The following is a 25,056-nucleotide window of genomic DNA, read 5'->3' on the forward strand; positions in this document are numbered from 1 at the left end:
CCGGGGCTGGCCGAAGGCAGTGCTCACATTGCTGATGCTGCCGGAGGCCTCGAAGTTTAAATACCAGCAGAGTGAGGAGGGGGAAGAGCGATACCGCACTAGTCAGGGGGGGGGGGGTGAAGACGTACGCAGCAACACCACACCAGTTGGGGGAGGAGGGAAGACGTCCATGGATGGCAGCACCCCCTAACGACCTGCACCCAGGGCGGACCGCCCCCACTGCCCCACCCTTGGTACGCCACTGCTGAGAGCTGCCTGCTGCTTGGACTGGAACCAAGACTACGCTGAATCCCGATTAGAGGATCAAGAGAAACTGGGTGGGCCTGAACTGTGATTGGGTGGGTCTGGGCCCACCCAGGTCCACCCGTAGCTACGCCCCTGCTCTCCTAGACAACACAGAGAAAAAAGCACCGGAATTAAACCGGAGCTTTTTCTTTTTTTCCAAATAAACTTTATTTGAACCCCATTGCAGTAAGTTGACCCAGCACTCAAGGCTCCTGCCCAAACACAGCAGCTGAGGCACAAATGCTGTCCACACAGGACAGCAATTCAGGGGGAGGGACCTGGCTACCCAGGTGTAGCACCCCAAGAGGAAATCAGGGCCCCAACGGACCTACACCCCAGAAACATGAAGAGTCCCAAGTACAGGTTTACATCCAGCAAACAAAAACACCCAAAACACTAAGGACCCCCCTAGGGCCTACCAGACCAATCAGGCTTCACAGGCTGCACGTCTACCCTCTGCTGGAGACTGAGAAATACTGGCTGGTTGGGGTTCTGCACAGGTTATATATACAGTGTTCAAAGTTAAGTGTTCTCAGTCTAGTGTTCCCTCTGTTAAGTGCCTCAGTTAAGTGTTCCCTCTGCTAGTAGGCGTGCATAACCCAAGCAGACCGGTCTGGAGGGTCACTGAGAATAACAGCACTGTGCTCCTCGTTATGAAACAAACTCAGTACTTTCAGATCATCCCTCTCCTCAGTAGGGAACTCTTCCTTCTCTAATGGCTCCTTCAACAATGGCTCCTCTGAATACACCGAGGCCACATCAGATAAGAAGAGAGAAGCAGAGAGAGCCTCATCTGCCCACTCCTGGACGTCTAATCAAGATCGCTTAGGAGCTGTATGGACAGTGGGGTGAAAAACTGAAGAATCTTGCAGCAACTCTGACTGTTCCTGCTTTAGAAAATAGGCCTGGTGTAAGAGCAGTATAAACTCTGTACAAAACAAAGATCATGATGTAGTTGTATGCTCTATCGGGCCCTGATGCTGTAAAATGGTGACTGTGCTCCGTGCCAAGAAAATGGCACCCGTTCCCACACTCTCCTGCATCACACTGCGCACCAACCCTGTGGGAGAGCCTGAAATCCCAGGCATATTCGGGTGCTGCATCAAATCCAAAGACATGCTGCCACAAACTATTTCCTCCATGTCCCGCGGGATTACTGACTTGCAAGCACTGCAACGCCCTGATGCCAGCTGGGGGGTTCCACAGAGGGTACACCGCTTAACTACCTCTGAGGGAGTTGCCATTCACCCCGTCACAAGAACAGCACAACGCGGTCCCATGCAGTGAGTCAGGATTTCTCCCCTGCATCAAGTCGAATTTGCAGCCTCCAAATTGGTTCTGAGTCAAACTTCAGTTGGCCTTGCCAATGCCGGCTGCTCCCCGCAAGCTCGCAGTCTCTATAAGTCTTACTTCAGATGAGAAATGACCAGGACTGATACTCTGTCCCACGCTCCCCCATAAACCTCGTTCCTTCTTTTTTAAGGATGTTGAGCTGGAAAGGAGAGCTCCACAGGAAACAGGGGAGAGGTGAAGGGAGGAAAGAAGTATATTTGCAGGGAACCACAGAAAGGGATCTGAAGACCTCCAGAAACGACTCTAAAGACTGAAGCTACCTGCAAAGCTCAACTGGGGACCAGATGATCAACCGGACCAGGAGCAAATCACTCAGAACCAAAGACTGAAAAGTTTATCCATGCACCTGCTGGAGATAGAAAATACTGAGGAGCTGGACTGGATGCCAAGAGAGATATGACTCAGGTTAGTTTTCAATTCTCTATCTCTACCTGCTGGTTGATGCACACACCTACGCACAGGTTCTGGAATAGTGGGAAGCTATGTAATGGAAACAAGCAGGTGTCTTGCAAGGAGCTCTGTGGTGGCAGAGAGTGCAAATATGGAGAGCAACAACAATTGCTCGAAGCCCATTATCTCCTCCCATTGGCTGTGGTGAAGTGTGCAGGGTGGGGGAGGGGCACAAGTGGGTGAGTTGCACAGCTACAGCTATAGCCTGGTATAGTCCTGCTTATAAGTCATCAAAAGAAAAATAAAGAGAAATAAATGAAACCAGAAAGGTTGAAGATGCCTAAGAAACCAAGCAAGAGAGAATATGTAAAACAGCTGAGGGGAGCACAGAAAAATGATAAGAGAGAAGGACTAGAAAAGCAGCAGCAAACAGGTACTGTACCTGGCCTCTCCAGTCTGCGTCTCCATCTGGTTGACCCAAGACTTGTAAATATCCACGGGATCCGTCTTAATGTTGAGGGACTTGTCATCCATAATCTCCCTTACAACAGGAGCCAGGATCTGCCGTAGGGCGTTCTGACCCCGGGCACCACGATTGAAACTGACAACCATTTTAATGACTGTGGGATTCCCAGTGACAATCTCCTGCAGCTGGTCTACCTTCGACCTGAAAAGGAGTAAGAGCGAGTTCATTACAAATGTATCCAGACCAGCGGTCCCTCCAGCTGTGGGCCAGTGACTACCTAACAAAGGTATGATTCACCACGGGCAGGGAAGTTTTGAAAATCTTCAGGGGCACTTTGTACTCATAACATCGCTAGTCCATTTTCACAAGGATCTGTCAGCTAGGATTACAAACAAGGGATTATTTGTTTCTTCATCTCCCACCCCTCGATATGTGTGTGTATATGGTTCTGAAAGTTGCCCTCTGCTTGAAAGTTCTTAGCTCTTAGTTTAGGGCAGGTTTATCCATACATTGATATTTTCCATATTTCAAATACTCAGCCTCAGCTGCTGTACATTTTCATGAGTAAAGATGTACTCCAGCTCTGGGTGCACTTTCAGTGGTAAAAGGAGTGTAAGCTTTACATCAGGTAGAAAGTGTATCTCTGGGGGTGGGGAGGCACAAGAGTCTTGGGTGTGACTGGTTCCCACTGCAGCTCCTTGTGACCTTGGGCGTCACCTAGGGGTCCTTTTACTAAGGTGAACTGAAAAATGGCCTCCGGTAGTGTAGGCGCGTGTTTTGGGTGCACACAGGTCCATTTTTCAGTGCGCCTGCAAAAAATGCCTTTTTAAAAATTTTTTTGACAAAAATGGACATGCGGCAAAATCAAAATTGGTGAACGTCCATTTTGGGTCTGAGACCTTACCGCCAGCCATTGACCTAGCAGTAAAGTCTCATGCGGTAACCAGGTAGTAATGACCTACGCACGTCAAATGCCACTTGGCGCGCATCCAATACACGCGCCCGAAAATAAGAATTATTTTTTGGACACGCACATTGGACGCATGCCAAAAATGAAATTACCACAAGAGCCACGCGGTAGTGAGCAGTAACTCCATTTTGGCGTGCGTTGGGCGCGCATAGACGCTTATGCGGCTTAGTAAAAAGGCCCCTTAACCCTGCATTGCCCCAGGTACAAAAACTTAGATAGTGAGCCCACTAGGGACAGCAAAAGTACCTGTATATGATGTGTACTGTGCTGCGTATGTCTAGTAGCGCTATAGAAATGATTATTATTAGTAGTAGTAGACTAACAGCTTTTCCCCTGGTGCCTGCACCAGAGAGAAAGGACGTACTTGATCTCTTCTTGAAGCGCTGTCTTGAAGAGGCGCAGCAGCAGGTATTCCTCCCTCTGATTGGAGGCGTAGTTATACAGCGTAAAGATCACCGAGTCCATGAACTTGGTTGATTTGTTCTGAGGCATCTGGAAAATGAGCTTGGCCAAGTAGGTTGGGTTTGTCTGCAACGGAGGACAAGGAGAAAAAGAGTCGATTCAGGAACCTGCTCAAGACCCCTGAGAAAGAAAGTTTTGCATATGATGTGGGAGGTCACAGCAATCTACTTTTCAACACTCCAAAGACAGAAATTCTAAAACTAAATTCAACTGCAACTCGCACCTGTTTGGGCTGATGATCAGGAATGCAGAAGAGCAAAAGGGTAAGACCAGGAGCCACACGTTGGAAGGGGTAGTAACGAATGCAGGGATAGGTCTATGTAACAGATGAAGATGCACTGGCAAGGGTGGATGGGCAAGGGTGAGCAACAGAAACTAAGATGTGAACAGTCAAAGACAGACTACGACTGGCTGAGATTATAAGTAGGTCTATATGAGTGGTGCAAAATAGTACACAGCATGGACCATTAGACTGTTAATAAATAACGGAAATGGCTTATTTCCGATCTGACGAAGAAGGGCAACCTTCGAAAGCTAATCAAGAAGTGTATTATGTCCAATAAAAAAGGTATCATCTTATTTTCTTTTCCATGTTTTATTTTGTTTGATTTCTATTGATAACCTTAAGAGTGGACTAACACGGCTACCACACTCCTCTACTTAATAAATAACAAAATCATGTGAATTTGTAAGAGAAGATGAGTGTGAATACAAGAGGAGGGTCAGTACTAGACAACAGAAACCAACAAATAGACAGGACAGGAGGAGATGAATGCTTGGGACATGCAGCCAAACGCAGTCCATTAGGCCGTTTGGTTTTTTTTTGTATTAGTATCCTTGGAGGAGTGGTTTTGTTTTGTGTCACTTTAACCTATGCTAAGTTTATTTCTTTTACTTCTTTTGAATTTACAGACCATCCTTCTCCAAAGGGATACAAAGAAGTGAATGTCAAACAATCACCACTGCAATTAAACATTGTTAGCATGCATTAAAACTCATTAAGCACATGCTAACATACTTGAACGAGTTTCATATGGGTTTAACTAGTGCTAAGATTTTGGCATGTGCTCTGGAACAGAACAAAATGAACGCCACGCGAAGTGAAGGCACAGGTGACTCGATGTTACCTGCAGCAGATAGAAGAGGTGCTGGTAGGCCTCCAGCTTCTCTCTCTTCTCCTTGCTCAGGGCTTTCAGCCCTCCCTTCTGCTTGTTCAGCATCATCATGTCAGACAGCTGCCCTTTGTTCTTCTTCGTCAGCTTCTTGCTGTGAGAAACAACATCCTGCAACACAGGAAATGATGACAGATAAAGACCAAATGGTCCAACAAGGCAGCCAGAGTTGCAGTTGCTACTTTACGCAAGTCAAACCCCTCTGTGCCCTGTGTAAGGTGTGAACGTCATTTAAGTTCTCCTTTGGTTTCATCCTCTTTCTGTACAGGGATCCCCTGTTTATCCCACACATTTTTGAATTATGTCACTGTTTTTGTCTCCACCAATAGAGAGGGTAATACAGCATACACAGAAAGTATACAAACAAAAAAAGCAACACCGGGCCTTCAAGACTGGGACAATTGAAATTCTTTATTGATGACCCGACATAGCCGTGTTTCGGCGCAAAACAACGCCTGCTTCAGGGGTCAAGAAGGGACACAGTTAGATGCACTCGAAGTCAATTCAATGCCCCAGCATATAATATAAAGATCGCCGTTCACCGCAGTTGCGAGGATGCAGCTCTACAGAGAGCCTACTCGTATGCTTGAAAGCGAAAGTGAAAGCATACGAGAGGGCTCTCTATAGAGCTGCATCCTCGCAACTGCGGCGAACGGCGATCTTGAAGGCCCAGTGTTGCTTTTTTTGTTTGTATACTGTTTTTGTCTCCACCACCTTCATCGGGAGGATATTCCAGGCACCACCACCCTCTCTGTGAAAAGTATTTCCTTATGTTATTCCTAAGTCAACCATCCTGCAACCTCAATTCACCTCTAGTTCTACTACTTCCCTGTCTTTGAAAAAGATTTTTTTTGTATATTAATATATTTCAAGTATTTATACATCTGTATCATATCTCCCCTGTCCCTCCTCTTCTCATACGTCTTTTTGCCACAAACCCCATACCAATTGTGTCACCTGCTTCTGAACCACTTCAAGTCTTTTTTTGTCCTTATCATTAAGATACATCTCCAAAACTGAATATAATACTCCATGTAGGACATCACCAACAGCTCCTTGTGACTCTGGACAAGTCACTTAACCCTCCATTGCCCCAGGTACAAAATAAGTACCTGTATATAATATGTAAACCACTTTGATTGTAACCACGGAAAGGCGGTATATCAAGTGCCATCCCTTTCCCTTTCCTACCAATGATCATCTTCCTTCTGGCTTGGGCCACCACCTTATCAAACTGTTTCGCCACTTTAAAATTCACTGATATTCTCACCCCAGGTTCCCTCTCCTAAAGTCCATCTTTACAGGGCAGAGGACGGAGATGCTCATGATATTATATGAGCACCCAGACACAGATGGAGTCTCCTGCTAACCTGCTACTACAAAACAACTTTGAAGAAGGTATCCAACACTACAGATTTCCAGCAGGTTAATTAAAGAGTTGAGATCTGTTCTGGATGTTGCACCCTAGCTAGGTTCTACAAGGAAATGACTGACAATACGATACCTCCTCTCAGCCCACACCAGCAGGGACATGAGGAAAACAAAATGTTGCTGCCTATTCTCAAACTATGAAGGATAGTATTTATTTATTTAGATTTTGCTCACACCTTTTTCAGTAGTAGCTCAAGGTGAGTTGCATTCAAGTACACTGGATATTTCTCTGTCCCAGGAGGGCTCACAATCTAAGTTTGTACCTGAGGCAATGGAGGGTTAAGTGACTTGCCCAAGATCACAGGGAGCAGCAGTGGGATTTGAACTGGCCACCTCTGGATTGCAAGACTGGTGCGCTAACCACTAGGCCACTCCTCCACTCCACAGTAATTGCAGCCATCTGTACAGATGTGTGTATGGTCAGATTTCCCATTCGGTACTGCAGGCATTGCCAGCACCATACTAAGCACCACATGCACCCTCTCCCCACCCCGGCACAAGCTCCTACCTACCACCTCCTCCTCACCTGTGGCTGGGGAGAAGGCTCGGAACATTCTGAGAGTATTTGAGACGTAAATCCAGCTCCATTAGTGATGGGTACACTGGGCCACCAGCATCCAGTTGGCAAGCGCTTGTGACCAGTTGTGCTCCAATCTCATGGTTGCCTCTAAAGGTGTTTTATCTTCATTTTTAGGTTCTGACTGTTAACTTAGTTTAAAAGAGCAGCTGAACCCTAAGGCTTGTGCTGATTTCATTTATGTATTTGATATATTTAATTACAGGGCAACTCAGTCTCCTTGACAGGGTTGTTGCAGTAACAAGAAGGGAAGAAGTTTCTAAGGCAAGTCTTGGCTCTGCCAGTATATTACTCCCTATAACAGAGCTGCCAAAAGGATCCAGTCTCCTCAGGGAGACGTTAGGCCAGCCCAGGTCTCTGAATAGATATCCCAGGGCATTGTGGGACTTGAAGTACTGCTTCCTCCATTTAAATCAACGCTAAGAGATAGCAGAATACACTAGAAAGCCAGGGCTGGCTCTCAATTTCCCTGATCATGGTGTAGCTATCTGACATGAAGATCCTCTGAACAAACACAGAGGACAGCAGTGGTTGCCAAGCTTGAATATAAGCAAAACCACCCCAAGGACTGTCCTAAATTCAGGAATTCTCTCATAGGTCCACATGGTCTTCTCTACTCCAAGGGTCACTTCCTGCTGGCAAAATGAAAGTACAGCCAATTATTAGACCAGTGCTTCTTAATCCAGTACTTGAGGCACACCCAGCCACTTGAGTTTTCAGGATATCCATATTGAATATGCATGAGAGGAATTTGGATGCCAAGAAGGCATGCAGATCTCTCTCATGCATATTCATTGTGGCTATCCTGAAAACTTGCCTGGCTGGGTGTACCCAAAGGACTGGGTTAGATACATTTAGATCTAATTCACCTGCTTCTGTGCTATATGCTCCTTCTCATTTAAGAAGAAAAGCTTGGGGCTACCTGGAAGGGCAACACATTTTCTAACCAAGAGACTGAGTGCTACTAGCTACTATAGGCATCAAGTCACAAAGCTGGGCATCACATCATCCTCCAGATCCTAGGAAACTCCTGTAAGGTCCTTCCCCCCTGCTGCTTCATATCTCCCTCTTCCTACAATTTTTATCCCACTTTTCTCAAAGATTTCAGTTATTTTGCACAAATATGTAAACTTATAGGCAAACCGTATCCATCACACTGCAAAACACCTCAATTCCAGACTGATTTTAAAAAGCTTTGGTAAAGAGAGATGTTTACTGAGGGCAAGTGCAGGGTAAAGTACCCTCGTGCAAGACCAGGCAGGTCTGGAGAAGGGGCAGCGCTTACCACAACCAGGAGAAAAGGCCCAGGCTGGGAGTGAGTGCGTCCAGAGCTGGACACATTGGACTGCATTCAATGACAGATGAACGTAAGTTCATAAAATGGCTTTCTGTCTCTTTCCGTCCACCACACTTGCCTTATGGAGATTAATTTTAATCTGCCCGCTCAAAAACCCAGTGCATAAAACAATTTTTAGTAGACTGTGTATAAATATACGAGGAAAAGACCTCAAATGCCCAGATGCTGTCACTCCTCAACGTCTTTCCTGAGGATATGAATTTTATCATTGGTCAAAAAACCTAGTAATTGTTTTATCCCTTTTATACTTTTAAAAGTCTATTGATATCTTTCAAATGGATCAAAACTGCAGCCAACTTCTACAGCAATCACTTAAAACATGAAACATTTAACTTGCATCCAAGTCACAGTCGTGGCTTCATCAGGGATTGTGCTTTATAATGATTTTTGCTGCTACCATTAAAAACAGTGATGCATTCTCTGAACACTCCCAGCACAACATGGCTTGGTAATCCATTTGGTCAGCAGAAATTTATACATTACGAAGCACAACCCCTGATGAAGCCATGACAGTGAAATGGCTGGGCCACCGTTGGCTGCAAGTTAAACAATTATGCGGGGCTTTTTTGACCAATGAAAAAATTCATAGCCCCAGGAAAGACATTGAGGAGTGTTAGCGTCTGGGCGTTAGAGGTCTTTTCCTCATAGATTTATACACAGTCTACTAAAAAATTGTTTTATGCACTGGGTTTTTGAGTGGGCAACATTTTTCATGGTCTGTCTTGAGCCCCAGTGTGTCTCCACTTTATTGTTTTAATTTTAAGCTCCCATACTCGAAAGAAATACCCCACTTCAGAAAAAAGTATAAAAATTAATAAAGGGATCTCTAGGTGCTAAAGGACCGTCCAAACTAGGCTGCACTCAACAGGAAAAAAAAATAAATTTAATCACACTATCAAATGATATTGGTGGACCCTGCAAAGTTCCTGCAAGGGTCTCTCCTCTTAGAAGAGGAAAGATATTCCCATCTTCAGAGGAAGGGATTTTTTAATCAACCAATGCCAAAAATATGGAAGTTTTAACCAGTGAAAGTCATGAATGCAATAACTTCTTTTAACTCCTAACCCTTACTCACTTGTTCAGTACTCATGTTTTTATCATTCCCACCTTAGTAATTCCCTTATCTCTTATTTGTCCTGTTTGTCTGTCCTAATTAGATTGTAAACTCTGTCGAGCAGGGACTGTCTCTTTATGTCCAGTGTATAGCTCTGCGTACATCTAGTAGTACTATAGAAATTATAAGTCTTAGTAGTAGTAACTTCAAATGAAAACTGGGTGAACTTGTGGAGGAAAATGACTGGTGTACTACTACTACTACTACTGATTAGACAGGTGTTATATGCTAATGGGTCACGGTTTCAGATTATCTCCAACGAATATGCATAAAACGGGGGATTATGTATACAGATCCATCTCATGCATAGTCATTAGGGAAATCCTAAAATCTTCACCTGTTTGTGGTTCTCAAGGACCATCAGTGAATACCAACGGATTAGATAGCCAGACTCAAAGCAGAAGTGCCAACCTGGCGAAATAAACTAATTATCATACTCAGAATCAGAAGGAACTCCTTATCCTGTTCAAAAACTGGCCGCAGAAGTGGACCTGTTTTCTTGATTTCCTCTGGCCACACTGTAGAAAGATTTGGGCAACTAAAAGAGGCAGGACACAATGGACCTTTTGTTCTTCTTTTAGCCCAGCCAGCTACGTAATTGTCCGACCCTCTATCTGTCTGGATATGCGCTCAGTCGGTACCTGCAGTGTAATTTTGTTTTTCACCAGCAACCCAATTTTAATGTCCATGAGGTTGAGGTCATTCTCCAGTTGCTGATTGGATCTGAGCAGAGTCACAACCTCCTCCCGCAGCTTCATTACTTCCAGCTCCTCCTGGAAATCTTGATCACTCTGGTCCAGGAGATGCACAAATTTCCGCACCACAGCCATGGGAGGGCTTTCTGCATTGACTAAAGTCCAGACAGAATAAGAGAATGAGCAAACAAGAGATTGGGAGCTGTCCCATGCATAACGAGTACAACTTAAATGTCTAGCAGACCCAACCAGAGAACTTTAAAAGGCACTAAACAGGTACAGGAGATCATTAGTGGTGACAGAGCAATGAACAGCAGGTTATCAACATTCGGTCTTACTGTAATAGGTAGTAAACAGAAAAGCTTACAGGGTGCTGTCATGCTAGGCCAAGCTCCCTGCACAGAAGCAACCAATACTGGACTAATGCAGCATCATACTCGATCGATTATTAAGCATTCTTTCATAGTAATGAGAAAATTGAGAATTTTTAGAAAATATTTCAATTTAGAGGCTTTTAGACTCCTGGTCCAATCCCTGATCCTTCTTAGGTTGGACTATTGTAGCCTAATATTAGCAGTTTGTTCTAAATCACTGATGCATCGTTTACAATTCGTACAAAATTCTGCTGTTAGATTGATCTTTGTACCCCGATTTGAGTCATTTCATCTGCAATACTTTAGGCTTCATTGGCTTCCAGTCACAGAGAGAATCCAGTTTAAGCTGGGCATTACTACTTTCAAAATTGTTATTGGGGAAGTTCCTAATTACATGTTAAATTTAAATTTAACGAGGACCCTCTTCTAGGCATGATACTCGTAACCTGTTTCAACTTAAATTTCCAATGTTTAAGAACTTAAAATCAGTCAAACTCTGTCTATTCAGTATCAGTTAGCCAACATTTGGAATCAACTCCCAATGTATCTGAGATCTTGTACTCATTATCTTTACTTCAGAAAGCATTTAAAGGGAAAGGGAATTGGACTTTCTGTGGTTTTTGCAACTGCATTCAAAGCAATTTACATAGTACATACAGGTACTTCTTTGTACCTGGGACAACGGAGGGTTAAGTGACTTGCCCAGAGTCACAAGCAGCTGCAGATCAACCCAGATCCCCAGGGTCAAAGTCTGCTGTACTAACCACTAGGCTTTCTTATTTAATAAGGCAGGTCTATCCAATGGATAATTTAAAGTTACGATAGGTGTATTAATTTAATGGTTGTTCTATGTTATTTATCTAGTTTATCTGTAGCTCCTAGACAGATTGGTCTAGTTTTTTTTTTTTACTTTTGTAATCTGTCCTTGAATTGTATAGGTATAGGTGGAATATAAATACAGATGTAACATAACATAACAAGTTCCAGTTCAAACTTTCCGCTAATGTGCCACTTTCTCCGTACTTACTTAACGTCTTGTAGTCATCCCTTGCTTTGTTAGCACGAATAAAAGCCTGGATTTTCACAATGTCGTTGATCTAACAAGAGAATAAAACATCAGCTCCGTAAGTCTGTGGTTCAACGTGAGCACGTACAGCAAGAATGCAAGCATCAAGCGGCCCTTACGTGATCCCTGAAGTACTGCAATCTGTCCCGGTATCGCTTCCTAGCTTGGTGCATCCTGGCCATTGACTGAATCTGTAGAGGGAGAAAGCAGAGAATCAGACAACGCGGTGGACAGATGGGCACTTCCAGGGACAACCACAGCAGTCTCTACAGCCCCGCGTACCTTCACAGCCTCGTCGGAGTGATCTCTCATGTACTGCAGGCGATCCTGATAAGCCTTCTTCTGTTTGTACCCCCGCCAGCAAGACTGAAAAATCATAGATGTAAAAGCATAAATATCGACATACAAATGTATATATCTGCTGTAGGGAAAAAAGTCATTTGCAGAATACTGTGCAAACAATAAGGGTCAAGAAAGAATTCTCTAACATTTCACCTTTGAGGTCTTCTAAGTGACTCATGTTAGGGCCCATTTTATAAATAGGAAAAAGGGGTAGTTGTCCATGGTCCACCACTATAACAAAGATCAAAGTCGGCCTTATCAGATACTGGATTCCATGACTGAAAATATAACACAGTACTCGATCTGCAGCCCCTCCCTACCTCTCTACCCTCATCTCCCGCTACGTTCCTACCCGTAACCTCCGCTCTCAAGACAAATCCCTCCTTTCAGTACCCTTCTCCACCACCGCCAACTCCAGGCTCCGCCCTTTCTGCCTCGCCTCACCCCATGCTTGGAATAAACTCCCTGAGCCCATTCGCCAGGCCCCCTCCTTGCCCATCTTCAAATCCTTGCTCAAAGCCCACCTCTTCAATGTCGCCTTCGGCACCTAACCATCATACCTCTATTCAGGAAATCTAGACTGCCCCAACTTGACATTTCGTCCTTTAGATTGTAAGCTCCTTTGAGCAGGGACTGCCCTTCTTTGTTAAACTGTACAGCGCTGCGTAACCCTAGTAGCGCTCTAGAAATGTTAAGTAGTAGTAGTAGTAAAAATGATGAGAAACACCAACAAAATGTGAAAGAACGTGTTACAAAAAGCAAAGAGAAAGCAGCATCCACACCATTTCAGAAAACAAGATCCTAGCTCAAGAAAGGTATAGTACACAGTTCTGAAATGTGTTATTACACAGTTAAAACAGTGAAATTGCTAAACCGGCAGATACTATTTATATAAAAATAGGGTAGCCCCAAAAATTATCCAGATAATGGCAATTAGTGGCAATATTCAGCCATGGTTTGGATTACGTTATACTTGCTTTACGCTTTACAAATAACATTCCAAGCATATAGGAGACATGGTTAAAAAGTGAAGTGAAGGAAGCCATTAGAGCTAAAAGAAAATCCTTCAGAAAATGAAAGAAGGATCTGACTGAAAATAATAGGAAACAGCATAAGGAATGGCAAGTCAAATGCAAAGCACTGATAAGGAAGGCAAAGAGGCACTTTGAAAAGAAGATTGCATTGGAGGTCAAAACACATAGTAAAAACGTTTTTAGGTATATTAGAAGCAAGAAGCCGTTAAAAGAATCAGTTGGACTGTATGATGACTGAGGGGTTAAAAGGGGCACTCAGGGAAGACAAGGCCATAGCGGAGAGATTAAATGAATTCTTTGCTTCGGGTTTCACCTAGGAAGATGTGGGAAAGATACCAGTGCCAGAAATGGTATTCAGTGCTGATGAGTCAGAGAAACTGAAACAAATCTCTGTAAACCTGGAAGATGTAATGGAGCAATTTGACAAATAGAAGAGTAGCAAATCGCCTGGAGTGGATGGTATACATCACAAAGTACTGATAGAACTGAAACATCAACTTGCAGAGCTACTGTTAGTAATATGTAATTTATCTTTAAAATCAAGTATGGTACCGGAAGACTGGAGGGTGGTCGATGAAACGCCAGTTTTTAAAAAGGATTCCAGAGGTGATCCAGTAAATTATAGACCGGTGAGCCTGTTGTCAGTGTTGGGCAAAATGGTAGAGACTATTATAAAAAACAAAATTACAGGGCATATACAAAAGCATAGATTAAAGAGACAAAACCAGCATGGATTTAGTCAAAGGAAATCTTGCCTCACCAATCTAATACAATTCTTTGAAGGTGTGAACAAACATGTGGATAAAGGGGAGCCGGTCAATACTGTGTATCTGGATTCTCAAAAGGCATTTGACAAAGTACCTCATGAAAGACTCCTGAGGACATCAGAAAGTCATGGGATAGCAGGTAATGTGCTATTATGGATTAAAAACTGGTTAAAAGATAGTAAACAGAGAGTAGGGTTAAATGGTCAGTATTCTCAATGGAGAAGGGTAGATAGTGGGGTTCCCCAGGGATCTGTGCTGGGACGCTGCTTTTTAACATATGTATAAATGATCTAGAAATGGAAATAACTAGTGAGGTAATTAAATTTGCTGATGACACAAAGTTATTCAAAGTTGTTAAATCGCAAGAGGATTGTGAAAAATTCAAGAGGACCTTACAAGACCGGGCAATCACATGGGAGATTACATTTAATGTGAGCAAGTGTAAAGTGATGCATGTGGAAAAGAAGAACCCAAACTATAGCTATGTAATGCAAGGCTTCACGTTAGAAGTCACCGCTGAGGAAAAAGCATCTAGTGCCATTGATGATGATATATTGACGCCCTCTGCTCAGTGTGTAGAAGTGGCTAAGAAAGCAAACAGAATGGTAGAAATTATGAGAAAAGAAATGGAAAACACTGCATCTCAAAAAAAAATAAAAAAGATACAGTGGAATTAGAAAAGGTACAGAGAAAGGCAATGAAAATGATAAAGGGGATGGGATGACTTCCTTATGAGGAAAGGCTAAAGAGGCTAGGGCTCTTCAGCTTGGAGAAGAGATGGCTGAGGAGAGATATAATACAGGTCTATAACATACTGAGTGGAGTGGAACAAGCAGATGTGAATCACTTGTCTACTCGTTCCAAAAAATACTAGGACTAGGGGGCATGCAATGAAGCTACTAAGTGGTAAATTTAAAACAAACGGAGAAAATACTTCTTCATTCAACGTGTAATTAAACTCTGGAATTCGCTGTCAGAGAATGTGATAAAATGAGTCAGCTTAGCAGGGTTTTAAACAAGGTTTGGCTAATTTCCTAAAAGAAAAGTCCATAAGCCATTATTAAGATGGACTTGAGAAAATCCACTGCTTATTTCCAAAATAAGCAGCATACAATCTGTTTCACTGTTCTGGGATCTTGCCAATTATGGCGGAACAGGGTGCTCCCCTGCTTTGTGATTTGTATTGCTGCCCTATGATATTTTTCCCTTCAGGATATTTCTCTTGGTTGGCCAGCAGGTGGTGTTTGACATCTGATTATAGCTGTAAGAGAGGTCTGTTTTCTTTTTAGCTACATTCCCCAAAAGGGAAAAATGACCTGCAGTGTCACTGGTTAAACATTCTTAGTGCTAATGCTCTATGATCTGAGTGGCCCAGAAGCCAAAGACCTAGCCCAGAATGTGCTAGAATTCCTCAATCTCAATTAGGAGTGTGGAGGGAGTAAACCTCTGAGCTGAGACCCTGTTCAATTCCTGTGAGTAGATTCCTTTTTCCTGACCTCCCCAGGTACTACTTAGGTAGTAAAAAGTGTTAAGCTAGATTTAACACCAAATTCTTGTTATTTTACCTGTTCCTGTTTGCTGTTTAAACTATTGCCTTTCACTGTTCTACTTTTTTGACAATAAACCTATTAGTTTGTTAGTTCTGTTGTCCTGGACTGACCAAGAATCCTGACAGTTTGTATTCTCGGTCTGTGGGTGTTTTCTAGGAACTGTGGGACCACTACAATTGTGGCCCCAGTGCCCCTAGAAACCACCAGGGAAATAACTTGCGGGTGGGAGAACTTGTCCAGAGGCAAGTGGGACCCAGCAGGTGGGTGGAGAGTATGCCAGTGTATGAGCATGTGCACAGGTGCAGGTGGGCCTGGGCAATGCTGGGCCAGACCCTCCAGGTGGGTCCTAGGGGTAACACTAAGGCATTACTTGACACCAGGTACTTGTGACCTGGATTGGCCACTGCTGGAAACACATACTGGGCTTGATGGACCTTCGGTATGTTCTACTATGGCAAAGTTAATGTTCTTATGTTCTTATCACTGTCTTGGTTCTTTCAAGGTACTGCTGGGCAGTCGGGGGCAGAGGCTGAGCATTGGTTATATTCATTGCCAGTACTTGGATATCTATCCAGTTAAGCTAGGACAGTAAAAAGGCCATCATAACTTATCCAGAAAATTATCTGGGTACTGACACTCAATATCGCTAATACCTGGATAATGATGTTGGGTATTTCTATATCTGGATTTTTAATGTCACTATCCCAATAGTGGCAGATGCAGAAAATCCAGGTTTAGGCAGACTGGATAGGGCATATGGTCTTTATCTGCTACATTTTTCTATGCTTCTATGTGATCAGAGGCTGCTCCTCACTGCCAGTCAATACCGACAAAATGGCACCCATTCCCACACATCAAACTGCGCACCAGTCCTGATGGAGAGCCCAAAGACCCCAGCATATTCAGATGCTGTGCCGAATCTGAAGATGTGCTGCCACCGGCCATTTCCTCCGCATCCCGCGAGAATCCCGCTTGCACACTCTGCAACTTCCCGATGCTAGCCGGCGAGTCCCACAGAGGGAACACCACTTAACTGCCTCTGCATGAGTCGCCATTCATCCCAACTGTCACCAGCGCAGTACAACGCGTCCCAAGTGGTGAGTCAGGATCCCTCCCCTGCACCAAGAAGAACTTGCCGCCCTCCAAGTGGTTCTGAGTCAAACTTTAGTCAGACTTACCGCTGCCGGCTGTTCCCCCAAGCTCACAGTCTCCACAAGTCATACCCCAGATGAGAAAGGTTCAGGACTGCTACTCTGTCCCACGCTCTCCAGTAAATCTCTTTCCTTCTCCTCTTTGTTAAGGTTGTTGTGCTGGAAAAGGAGAGCTCCACAGGAAACAGGGGAGATGTGAAGGGAGGGAAGAAGTAAATTTGTGGGGAACCAAAGACAGGGATTTTAAGACCTCCAGATATGATTCTGCACCCACTGGTTGATGGACACAACTATCCCACAGGTTCTAGAACAGTGGGAAGCTACATAAAATTGTGCCTTTCATTCACTGGACGACGTCTCTGTTCAGTAAGAGAGCAGCCACTCTGTCTTAGATCTGCAATCTCATGTATGTTATTATTATTTTATGTTGTAATTATTCTTATATTTATTTTCCTGTAACCTGTATCTTAACTAACAGACATCTAAAGGGCACCAGTAATGAGGGCAAATGGCTCCATCTGGATTTGAACTGTATATGTTCAATGAAATTAAGTCCGACCAGGAAGAAATCTACAAATCTGGTTTATAATGCTTTAAGCATTTTCTAACACGGCTAGTTCTCTGGAGAGACAACCGGAGACTTGCTTTTACAGACGCGTTCAATTTAATCTAACTCATAAACTCTGCCCTACACTTTAGTAAGATTTAATACATCCGATGTAAAAACAGGGAATGATAACCGATGTGGTGAGAAGACTCCCGACGCAGGCCTTGCTGGCCGAAACACAGCTGTGTCGAGTCCTGTTCTCCCCTATTTTGTATATCTTTTATGATTTATAAATTTTTTTAATCTTTACCATCGGAGTACCGTCTTCATTTTTCATCATTTTTGTTTTCCTCATTTTTTAGAGTCATCTTCGCTGTTTTTTTGTAATGTAGGGAACCTAAAACAACCACGACACAGGCGAAGGGCAGGAACTTGGGAATGGAGAGCAGTGGGAAAAGGAGGCTAATTCTGTATTTCTAGACAATTTTCCATTTGCATTTTCAAAACAAAAGTTGATTTTCAGAGCCTAGTTAGCAGGCAGAAAGTCTGACATAAGAGCACCAGGGGCAGTGTTGGCTCAGCTCAAAAGAGGGGAAGTGGAAATGAGCTCCCAGCTTTCACCAGCACTCAAATAACAGGAAGAAGAAGAGGAATTCAGGGGAAAGTCCTGGGCCACAGGGCAGATCAGCACTTCCCTTACTAGTGGTCACCAGTGTCATCTGTCCAATAAGAGAAGGCAGAAAGCAGATGACGCCCGCACACCGTGGCACCATGCACTCTCAATCAATACACAAATGCACAAGGGTTAATAGCCCAAGTTATTTGTTTACTTGTAGATGTTTACATAAGTACATAAGTAATGCCATACTGGGAAAAGACCAAGGGTCCATCGAGCCCAGCATCTTGTCCACGACAGCGGCCAATCCAGGCCAAGGGCACAGCAAGCTTCCCAAACGTACAAACATTCTATACATGTTATTCCTGGAATTTTGGATTTTTCCAAGTCCGTTTAGTAGCGGTTTATGGACTTGTCCTTTAGGAAACCGTCCAACCCCTTTTTAAACTCTGCTAAGCTAACCGCCTTCACCACATTTTCCGGCAATGAATTCCAGAGTTTAATTACGCGTTGGGTGAAAAAAAATTTTCTCCGATTTGTTTTAAATTTACTACACTGTAGTTTAATCGCATGCCCCCTAGTCCTAGTATTTTTGGAAAGCGTGAACAGATGCTTCACATCCACCTGTTCCACTCCACTCATTATTTTATATACCTCTATCATGTCTCCCCTCAGCCGTCTCTTCTCCAAGCTGAATAGCCCTAGCCTCCTTAGTCTTTCTTCATAGGGAAGTCGTCCCATCCCCGCTATCATTTTAGTCGCCCTTCGCTACACCTTTTCCAATTCTACTATATCTTTCTTGAGATGCGGCGACCAGAATTGAACACAATACTCAAGGTGCGGTCGCACCATGGAGCGATACAAAGGCATGTGCCACAGTCTGTACACTGCTATGCGTTGGGGTAGTACATGGTAAGCTGTGTAGCCCAAACATTTTCATGTCTGTTCGATCCTCGTGTCGTTTACAGGAAATTGTGTTGTTCATTGGGACACAGCACACACTCTTCACGAACAGCGCACACTCTCTTTGTGTACTGTTTCATAAGAGTGTGCACTATTAACACAGGAAAGGACCCAAATTTCATTTTATTTCCCTGTTCTGGTGCCAAAACAACAGCAAATGACATAGGAAATGTTGCTGACTTTCCCCCAAGTCACTTCAAAATAATGTACATCCCTGGTAAATTGTGCACATCTGCATTCAGTTTCCTGCAAGTCTTCACACAATTTTTGTGTCTACAATATGCACACCTTCATTTATTCTTTAGTTAGCCTTATAATAACATTAGGTGCCACAAAGCACCACACACTACTACACAATCCCTCCACCCCTGACCCTGAAACAGACCCTCACTTACCCATCAGACTTACCCAGTAAACATTCTCCATTTTCACAGACTTAATCTTTGTCATATCCAGGTCCCGGTACTGAATATCTGGGCTAACTGAAAGGGCTCTGGCCACTGGAGCTTATGCAGGACCTAGACAATATTCAGCTAGGACCCCCATAACCTTTTTAAAAAAGTTTTCTTTTTAGGGCCCTGATCCCCCAAAGAAGCTCCCCCTTTCTTTTCCCTCCCCTCAGCCTGTAAGGCACAAACCCCTTACCCCCAGAAAGACCCCCCCCATCTTGGTAGGCTCCCCAGGCCTACCTTACATTCCTGATGGTCCGGGGGGGGGGGGGGTGATGGGGGCAAGATAAAAGGTCACTCACCCTTGCCCCTTTAAGCTGCCGCATTTATGTAGTACCATGATGCTGCTGCGAGAGGTCATGGCAACCATTTTCTTTTAGTGGCTGCAAGGGGCAAGAGTATGTGACATTCGCTCCTGCCCCCATCAACCTCACTGAACCACCAGGGATACCAGGTAGACCTAGGGAGCCTATCGAGACTGGGGGATCAAAGGGGGGGGGGGCTTTCCAGGAGGGGTAGGAGGAGGTTTCAGACTTTGGTAGGGTTACCATATGGCTCCAGAAAAAGGAAGACAGATTGAGCCAGTCCAGGTTTTACTAGAATCAGACATATTTTCAAAGCACTTAGCCTTCCAAAGTTCCATAGGTTTCTATGGAACTTTGGAAGGCTGTGCTTTGAAAATAAGCCATGGTAACTCTAATTTGTGGGCAGGGGGAAGAAAGGAAGGGGGACTTTTTCAGGGGATCAGGGAACTTTAAAAAAAAAGTTATGCAGGTTCCGGCAGATATTCAGTGGTCGGTCAAAGTTAGGACAGGTTTTGAGCTGTCCTGAATTGGCTGGCATAGCTATGCAGGTCCTGGCACTAATTACTGCCAGCACCCACATAACTGCTGGTTCCTCTCCAGTGCCGACACCTGTACTGCCACTGACCTGCCCACTTTTGACATGGACAGTCAGAGAAGATATTCAGTGGCACTGCCCGGTTTAGTGCCACTGAATATTGTTGGTTAGGCAACTCAGAGCAATTTAAGCGGCCCGGAGCTTCTCCTGCCTGCTTAGAACACTCTGAATATCGGGGAATAAGAATCTGTTCTACAAAAAGATCTATAGCCAAAATCTCGTAAACGTATTCTGTCTGCAGACCAGACCTTAATAGTTATTCTGCTGTCCTAGGTCTGTGAGACCTAAACAATGTATCGAGAAATCAAGGTTTGCCATCCACAATCTATATCCTAATAGTATAAATAACCAAGACAGGACTCATCTAACCCTCTCCTGGTGCTGGGTGCAGAGGCTGCTGCTTGAAAACAGAATTGAACTACTAACCTCACCCTTCAGTTGTGTCCTTCCCCAGCTAGATGTCCAAAGACAGATCAGATCCACACATACAAAACTCTTCTATAGAATCTAAAGAAATACTTCCAACAATACACTGTAGATACTGTACCCTTATTGCTATGGGATGATATTAAAAATCACAAAGAGGAGGAACAGACCAGAGGGGAGGAGGGGAGAGATAAAAGAATTTGTACATGAATAAATCTGTTACATTGCTAAGTTTGTCAATAAAAAAATTTTAAAGTTAAAAAAAAAAAAAAAAAGAGGAGGAAAGACCTCAGACTGCCCGGGTGCTGAGGCAGACTTCCAACCAATATCTTCAAAGAACTCACCAGGCTTTTGCTGATCATTGGCCAAAAACCTCCTCAAAAACATTTATTTATATATTTTTTTAGTTACATTTGTACCCTGTGCTTTCCCACTCATGGCAGGCTCAATGCAGCTTACATGGGGCAATGGAGGGTTAAGTGACCAAAGTCCACCACCCTAACCACTAGGCTACTCCTCCACTAGCAACATTCCATGTAGAAGTCGGCCCTTGCAGATCACCAATGTGGCCGCGCAGGCTTCTGCTTCTGTGCAGGACGTCAGACTCACAGAAACAGAAGCCTGCGCAGCCTTCTACATGGAATGTTGCTAGTGGAATAGCAACATTCCATGTAGAATCTCCAATAGTAGCAACATTCCATGTAGAATCTCCAATAGTATCTATTTTATTTTTGTTACATTTGTACCCTGCGCTTTCCCACTCATGGCAGGCTCAATGCGGCTTACATGGGGCAATGGAGGGTTAAGTGACTTGCCCAGAGTCACAAGGAGCTGCCTGTGCCTGAAGTGGGAATCAAACTCAGTTCCTCAGTACCAAAGTCCACCACCCTAACCCACTAGGCCACTACTCCACTCACTTTTTATTCAAAAATCAACTTGTAAATGCAAAAAAAATGGTTAAGGTAACTTAGCTTCTTAAGCTGCTAAGATGGCTGGAAGAATACGACAAAACCCCTGTGACACCTCTCTTGAGAAAGCAGGTGGGCAAAACGGGTCCCCGTCGGGAGTTATAGTATTGGGTGTTCAGCAGCCTGACCAGCTTAAGAAGCTAAGTTACTTAACCATTTTTTTTTGTGTTTACAAGTTGATTCTTGAATAAAAGGTTTTTGAAGTATTAAAAGCGAAAAAAAGCAGTAAAAAAGTAGAAATGTTTTTGAGGAGGATTTTGGCCAATGATGAGCAACAGCCTGGCGAGTGCTTTGAAGATACTGGTTGGAAGTCTGCCGCAGCACAGAGGCAGTTTGAGGTCTTTTCCTCCTCTTTGTGATTTTTAATATCATTCCATAGCAATAAGGGTACAGTATCTACTACTACTTATCATTTCTATAGCGCTACTAGACGTACGCAGCGCTGTACACTTGAACATGAAGAGACAGTCCCTGCCCGACAGAGCTTACAATCTAATTAGGACAGACAAACAGGACAAACAAGAGATAAGGACAAAGTGTAGCAAGATTCCGGAATCTCAAAGAGTAGCAAGATTCCAGAATCCCAAAATGTACCAAGATTCCGGAATCCCAGAGACTACTACTACTACTTAGCATTTCTATAGCGCTACTAGATGTACACAGCGCTGTACACTTCAACATGAAGAGACAGTCCCTGCTGGACAGAGCTTACAATCTAATTAGGACAGACAAACAGGACAAACAAGAGATAAATCTACAGTCTATTGTTCAAAGAAAGATCAGATACTCCGAGGGCTCCTCCTCGGTTGATAAGCTCTGGAGAGGACAGGTGAAGAGAACTCCCTACCCCCCTCCCTAAAGAGAAAAAAAAAGAAAGTAGCAGCAGACCTGGATGCAAGTGATAGCAGGACTTTGCTCCCGAAGGAACCCCATCCTGGAGAAGAACTTCCTGCGGACGAGGTAACCCCTGCAGCGGGCCTGCAGCTTGGTAATTAAACTCTCATTAGCCAGCCAGAGTTGTTCTCGATTATATGCAGCCGACACGCCAGAGATGGCGCTCTGTGTCAGAGGAAAGAAGAGAGGCTACCGTGAGAGAGGGGAGCAGACACAAAGGAAAAAGCTTTCAACTGCATACATTTGGCATCAAAAACTCATAACCGCATTTTAGTCTCAACAAAAAAAGGAGCAAGGCTCATTTAGAAGTAATTTCCAGTGAGAACCAAGAGTCGAGAAGGAGCAAAGCCATGTCCAGACATCTTCTGCAGTCTGGAGGTATCGACCACTGGCAAAAGATAAGAACCAGAATGGAACAGGGGAGGAAGAGGAAGACATGGGGTGGGGGGGGGGGGGGGGAGTGAAGGGACATTACTGTTCCACAGGTTACTTTTAGGTCTCAGGATGTAGAATGGTGCACTGTCTCACCACAAGACCTGATATATTATGAAAGAAAACGAGTGAGCAATGAAAGGCAAAATGAAGTCCTCTGACCTGGATCTCTTCCCGGGAGAGCTGAGTGTTATTCTGCACAAATCCCGGGGGCTCATCCCAGCCTCCTTCCTTACTCTTCAGATTGAAGTAATAATGGTAGCCTCCTTTCACCCAGTGCTGCACCCATTCACTGCCGTTATCACCTGGGAAAAGATGGGAACCTGTGAGCACAAATCTCCCAGCTTTTCCTAACATCATCTCAGCATTTCTGAAGATCAATCTCAGGATCGAATATCCCCTAATGAACCGTTCAGCACAATTTAACCAGGCAAAAGCCTCACCTAACTAGTTAAATTGTTTTGAATACTGGGCCCTTATTTTCTGTCGTTTGACTTGTGTTGTCTGTTCAGTCTCCTAGTAAGTGAGGGAGTTTGAACAGGCCAATTTGGGATTTGATTATTTGAGGTTTCATATCAAGTATTATTATTTTTTAAATGTACATGGATTTATTTTATGTATTTGATCATGAATTTTGCTTGGTCCTTTGATGGCCCACAAAGGCAGAATAAAAGCTCCAGATTAAATTGGATTTGGACTGTGTCAGGGTCTGCAGGGAAGACAGAGACACAGAAAAACTCCAGTGCCCTCAGATGTGAGTTATATTAAAGATGCAGTAATATCAAAAGGGACTTGTTAACATCTACCAGCCGCTGACAGAAGGGAGTTGGCTAGTAGATGAGGGGGAAGGCAAATAGAACAGGCTGAGCTGGGGGAGGAAAGAACTAGGGGAACAGAGAAGGGCAGGTGAAAGGGAGACAAAGCTGGATGGGTGGGGGGGGGGGGGGTGCTCAGTCAGGGACCTGAACTGTGGGGGAGGGGAGGGAAGAAGTGAGCTGGGATGCTAGCTCGGTACAGAATCTTCAAAAGTGAGGAGGGAGGAAAGGACTAGGGGAACAGAGAAGGGCAGGAGAAAGGGGGACAACCATGAATAAGGTGCTTAGTCAGGGAGTGAGAGGGAACTGAGTTGTGGGAGGGGAAGGGAGGAGTGAGCTAGGTATGCTGTTTTTGGAGACCCACTGTTTATGAGAAGCTGGGACAAAATGAATGCTGACTTCGCTTGCCATCGCATAACCTCACCAGAAGAAACCACTACATTATGATATCCTGAGACAGACACAGAAGCATTTGCTACTAAAAAAAGGATGAGCCTTTATGTTATTATTCCCATTCTATATTCTTTACAGTACAGCCTGAGTCAGGAATGCTCCCCAAAAGACCATTGCTTACTTTTAAAGCTCATAAATCCTCAGTCCAACGCTCACCTGCAGCCAGTTTTTTCTTCTTGACCTCCGCTAGCTCATTCTGATATGTCTCTGCACACTCTGGAGTGACCCCATAAAGCCCGGCATCAGGCGATCGAAGGGCGCTTAGCGTCTGCGCTGCATCACCATGATCCACAGCTTCATTAATTGACAAAATTCCTACAGAAACTAGAACAAAGCACACAAGAAAGTTGGATGCTCTCTGCTCTGGAGACCAGAGACCTACACAGCCTTGAATTCTACACCTAAAGAAAGATAAACCCTTTAAGAAGAAGACCCCACAACCACAGGTACTGTCAACCTACTGTGATGGTAATTTTATAACCGGGCATTTGGTCTAAGAGGGCAAGTAGGTGCATACTTAGGCGCTATTGGTCGATATTCAAAACGACTTAACCGGCCAGAAACCGCCGCTGATTGGTTAAATCGCTTGTTCAGGGATATCTGCTAATTTTCAGCAGCACGTAAGTGGTTACCTCCACTGGAAATTAGAGGTTAGCGCTTAAGTGAAAGCCGGCTATTTTAAGTGCTGATATTCAGCACTCAAACAACCAGGTAACCGCATAAATGGGACCGTATAAAAACACAGTCCTATCTTTATGTGGCAACCCATGGCCGATTAAGTTCTGAATATCGACTCAACTGGCCACAGGTTAGCTGGCACCACATAAACCGGATATTCAATGCTGGAGCCAGGACATGGCCTGGAACTAAATATCTGGGAATAATACCAGCAGTGGGCAGCAAAACACCCACTGCCGCTGGCTGAATATAGACCTAACTGAAGTGCCTATGTGCAGTGGCAGCCCTATCATTAGGCCAATTGAGGCAGGGGCCTCAGGTGGCACTCTTCTGAGGCACCATCACCCCTCGCCCTTAAT

At 44.2% G+C, this 25,056-nt stretch overlaps 1 protein-coding gene across 1 annotated transcript in view; it reads right to left on the minus strand.

Annotated features, from left to right (window-relative positions):
- IQGAP1 (IQ motif containing GTPase activating protein 1) overlaps positions 1-25,056 on the minus strand; it is a 232,648-nt gene that overhangs the window by 47,484 nt on the left and 160,108 nt on the right. The window contains exons 17-26 of the mRNA XM_030189633.1: positions 24,176-24,343; positions 22,914-23,056; positions 22,314-22,484; positions 11,995-12,078; positions 11,832-11,903; positions 11,674-11,743; positions 10,219-10,427; positions 5,054-5,209; positions 3,829-3,992; positions 2,471-2,695 (exon numbers count right to left, since the gene is read on the minus strand). Coding sequence (XP_030045493.1) covers positions 2,471-2,695; positions 3,829-3,992; positions 5,054-5,209; positions 10,219-10,427; positions 11,674-11,743; positions 11,832-11,903; positions 11,995-12,078; positions 22,314-22,484; positions 22,914-23,056; positions 24,176-24,343 — 1,462 coding nt within the window. The remainder of the gene's footprint in view (positions 1-2,470; positions 2,696-3,828; positions 3,993-5,053; positions 5,210-10,218; positions 10,428-11,673; positions 11,744-11,831; positions 11,904-11,994; positions 12,079-22,313; positions 22,485-22,913; positions 23,057-24,175; positions 24,344-25,056) is intronic.

The sequence above is a fragment of the Microcaecilia unicolor genome, chromosome 1, assembly GCF_901765095.1.
Source record: "Microcaecilia unicolor chromosome 1, aMicUni1.1, whole genome shotgun sequence".
Taxonomy (NCBI): domain Eukaryota; kingdom Metazoa; phylum Chordata; class Amphibia; order Gymnophiona; family Siphonopidae; genus Microcaecilia; species Microcaecilia unicolor.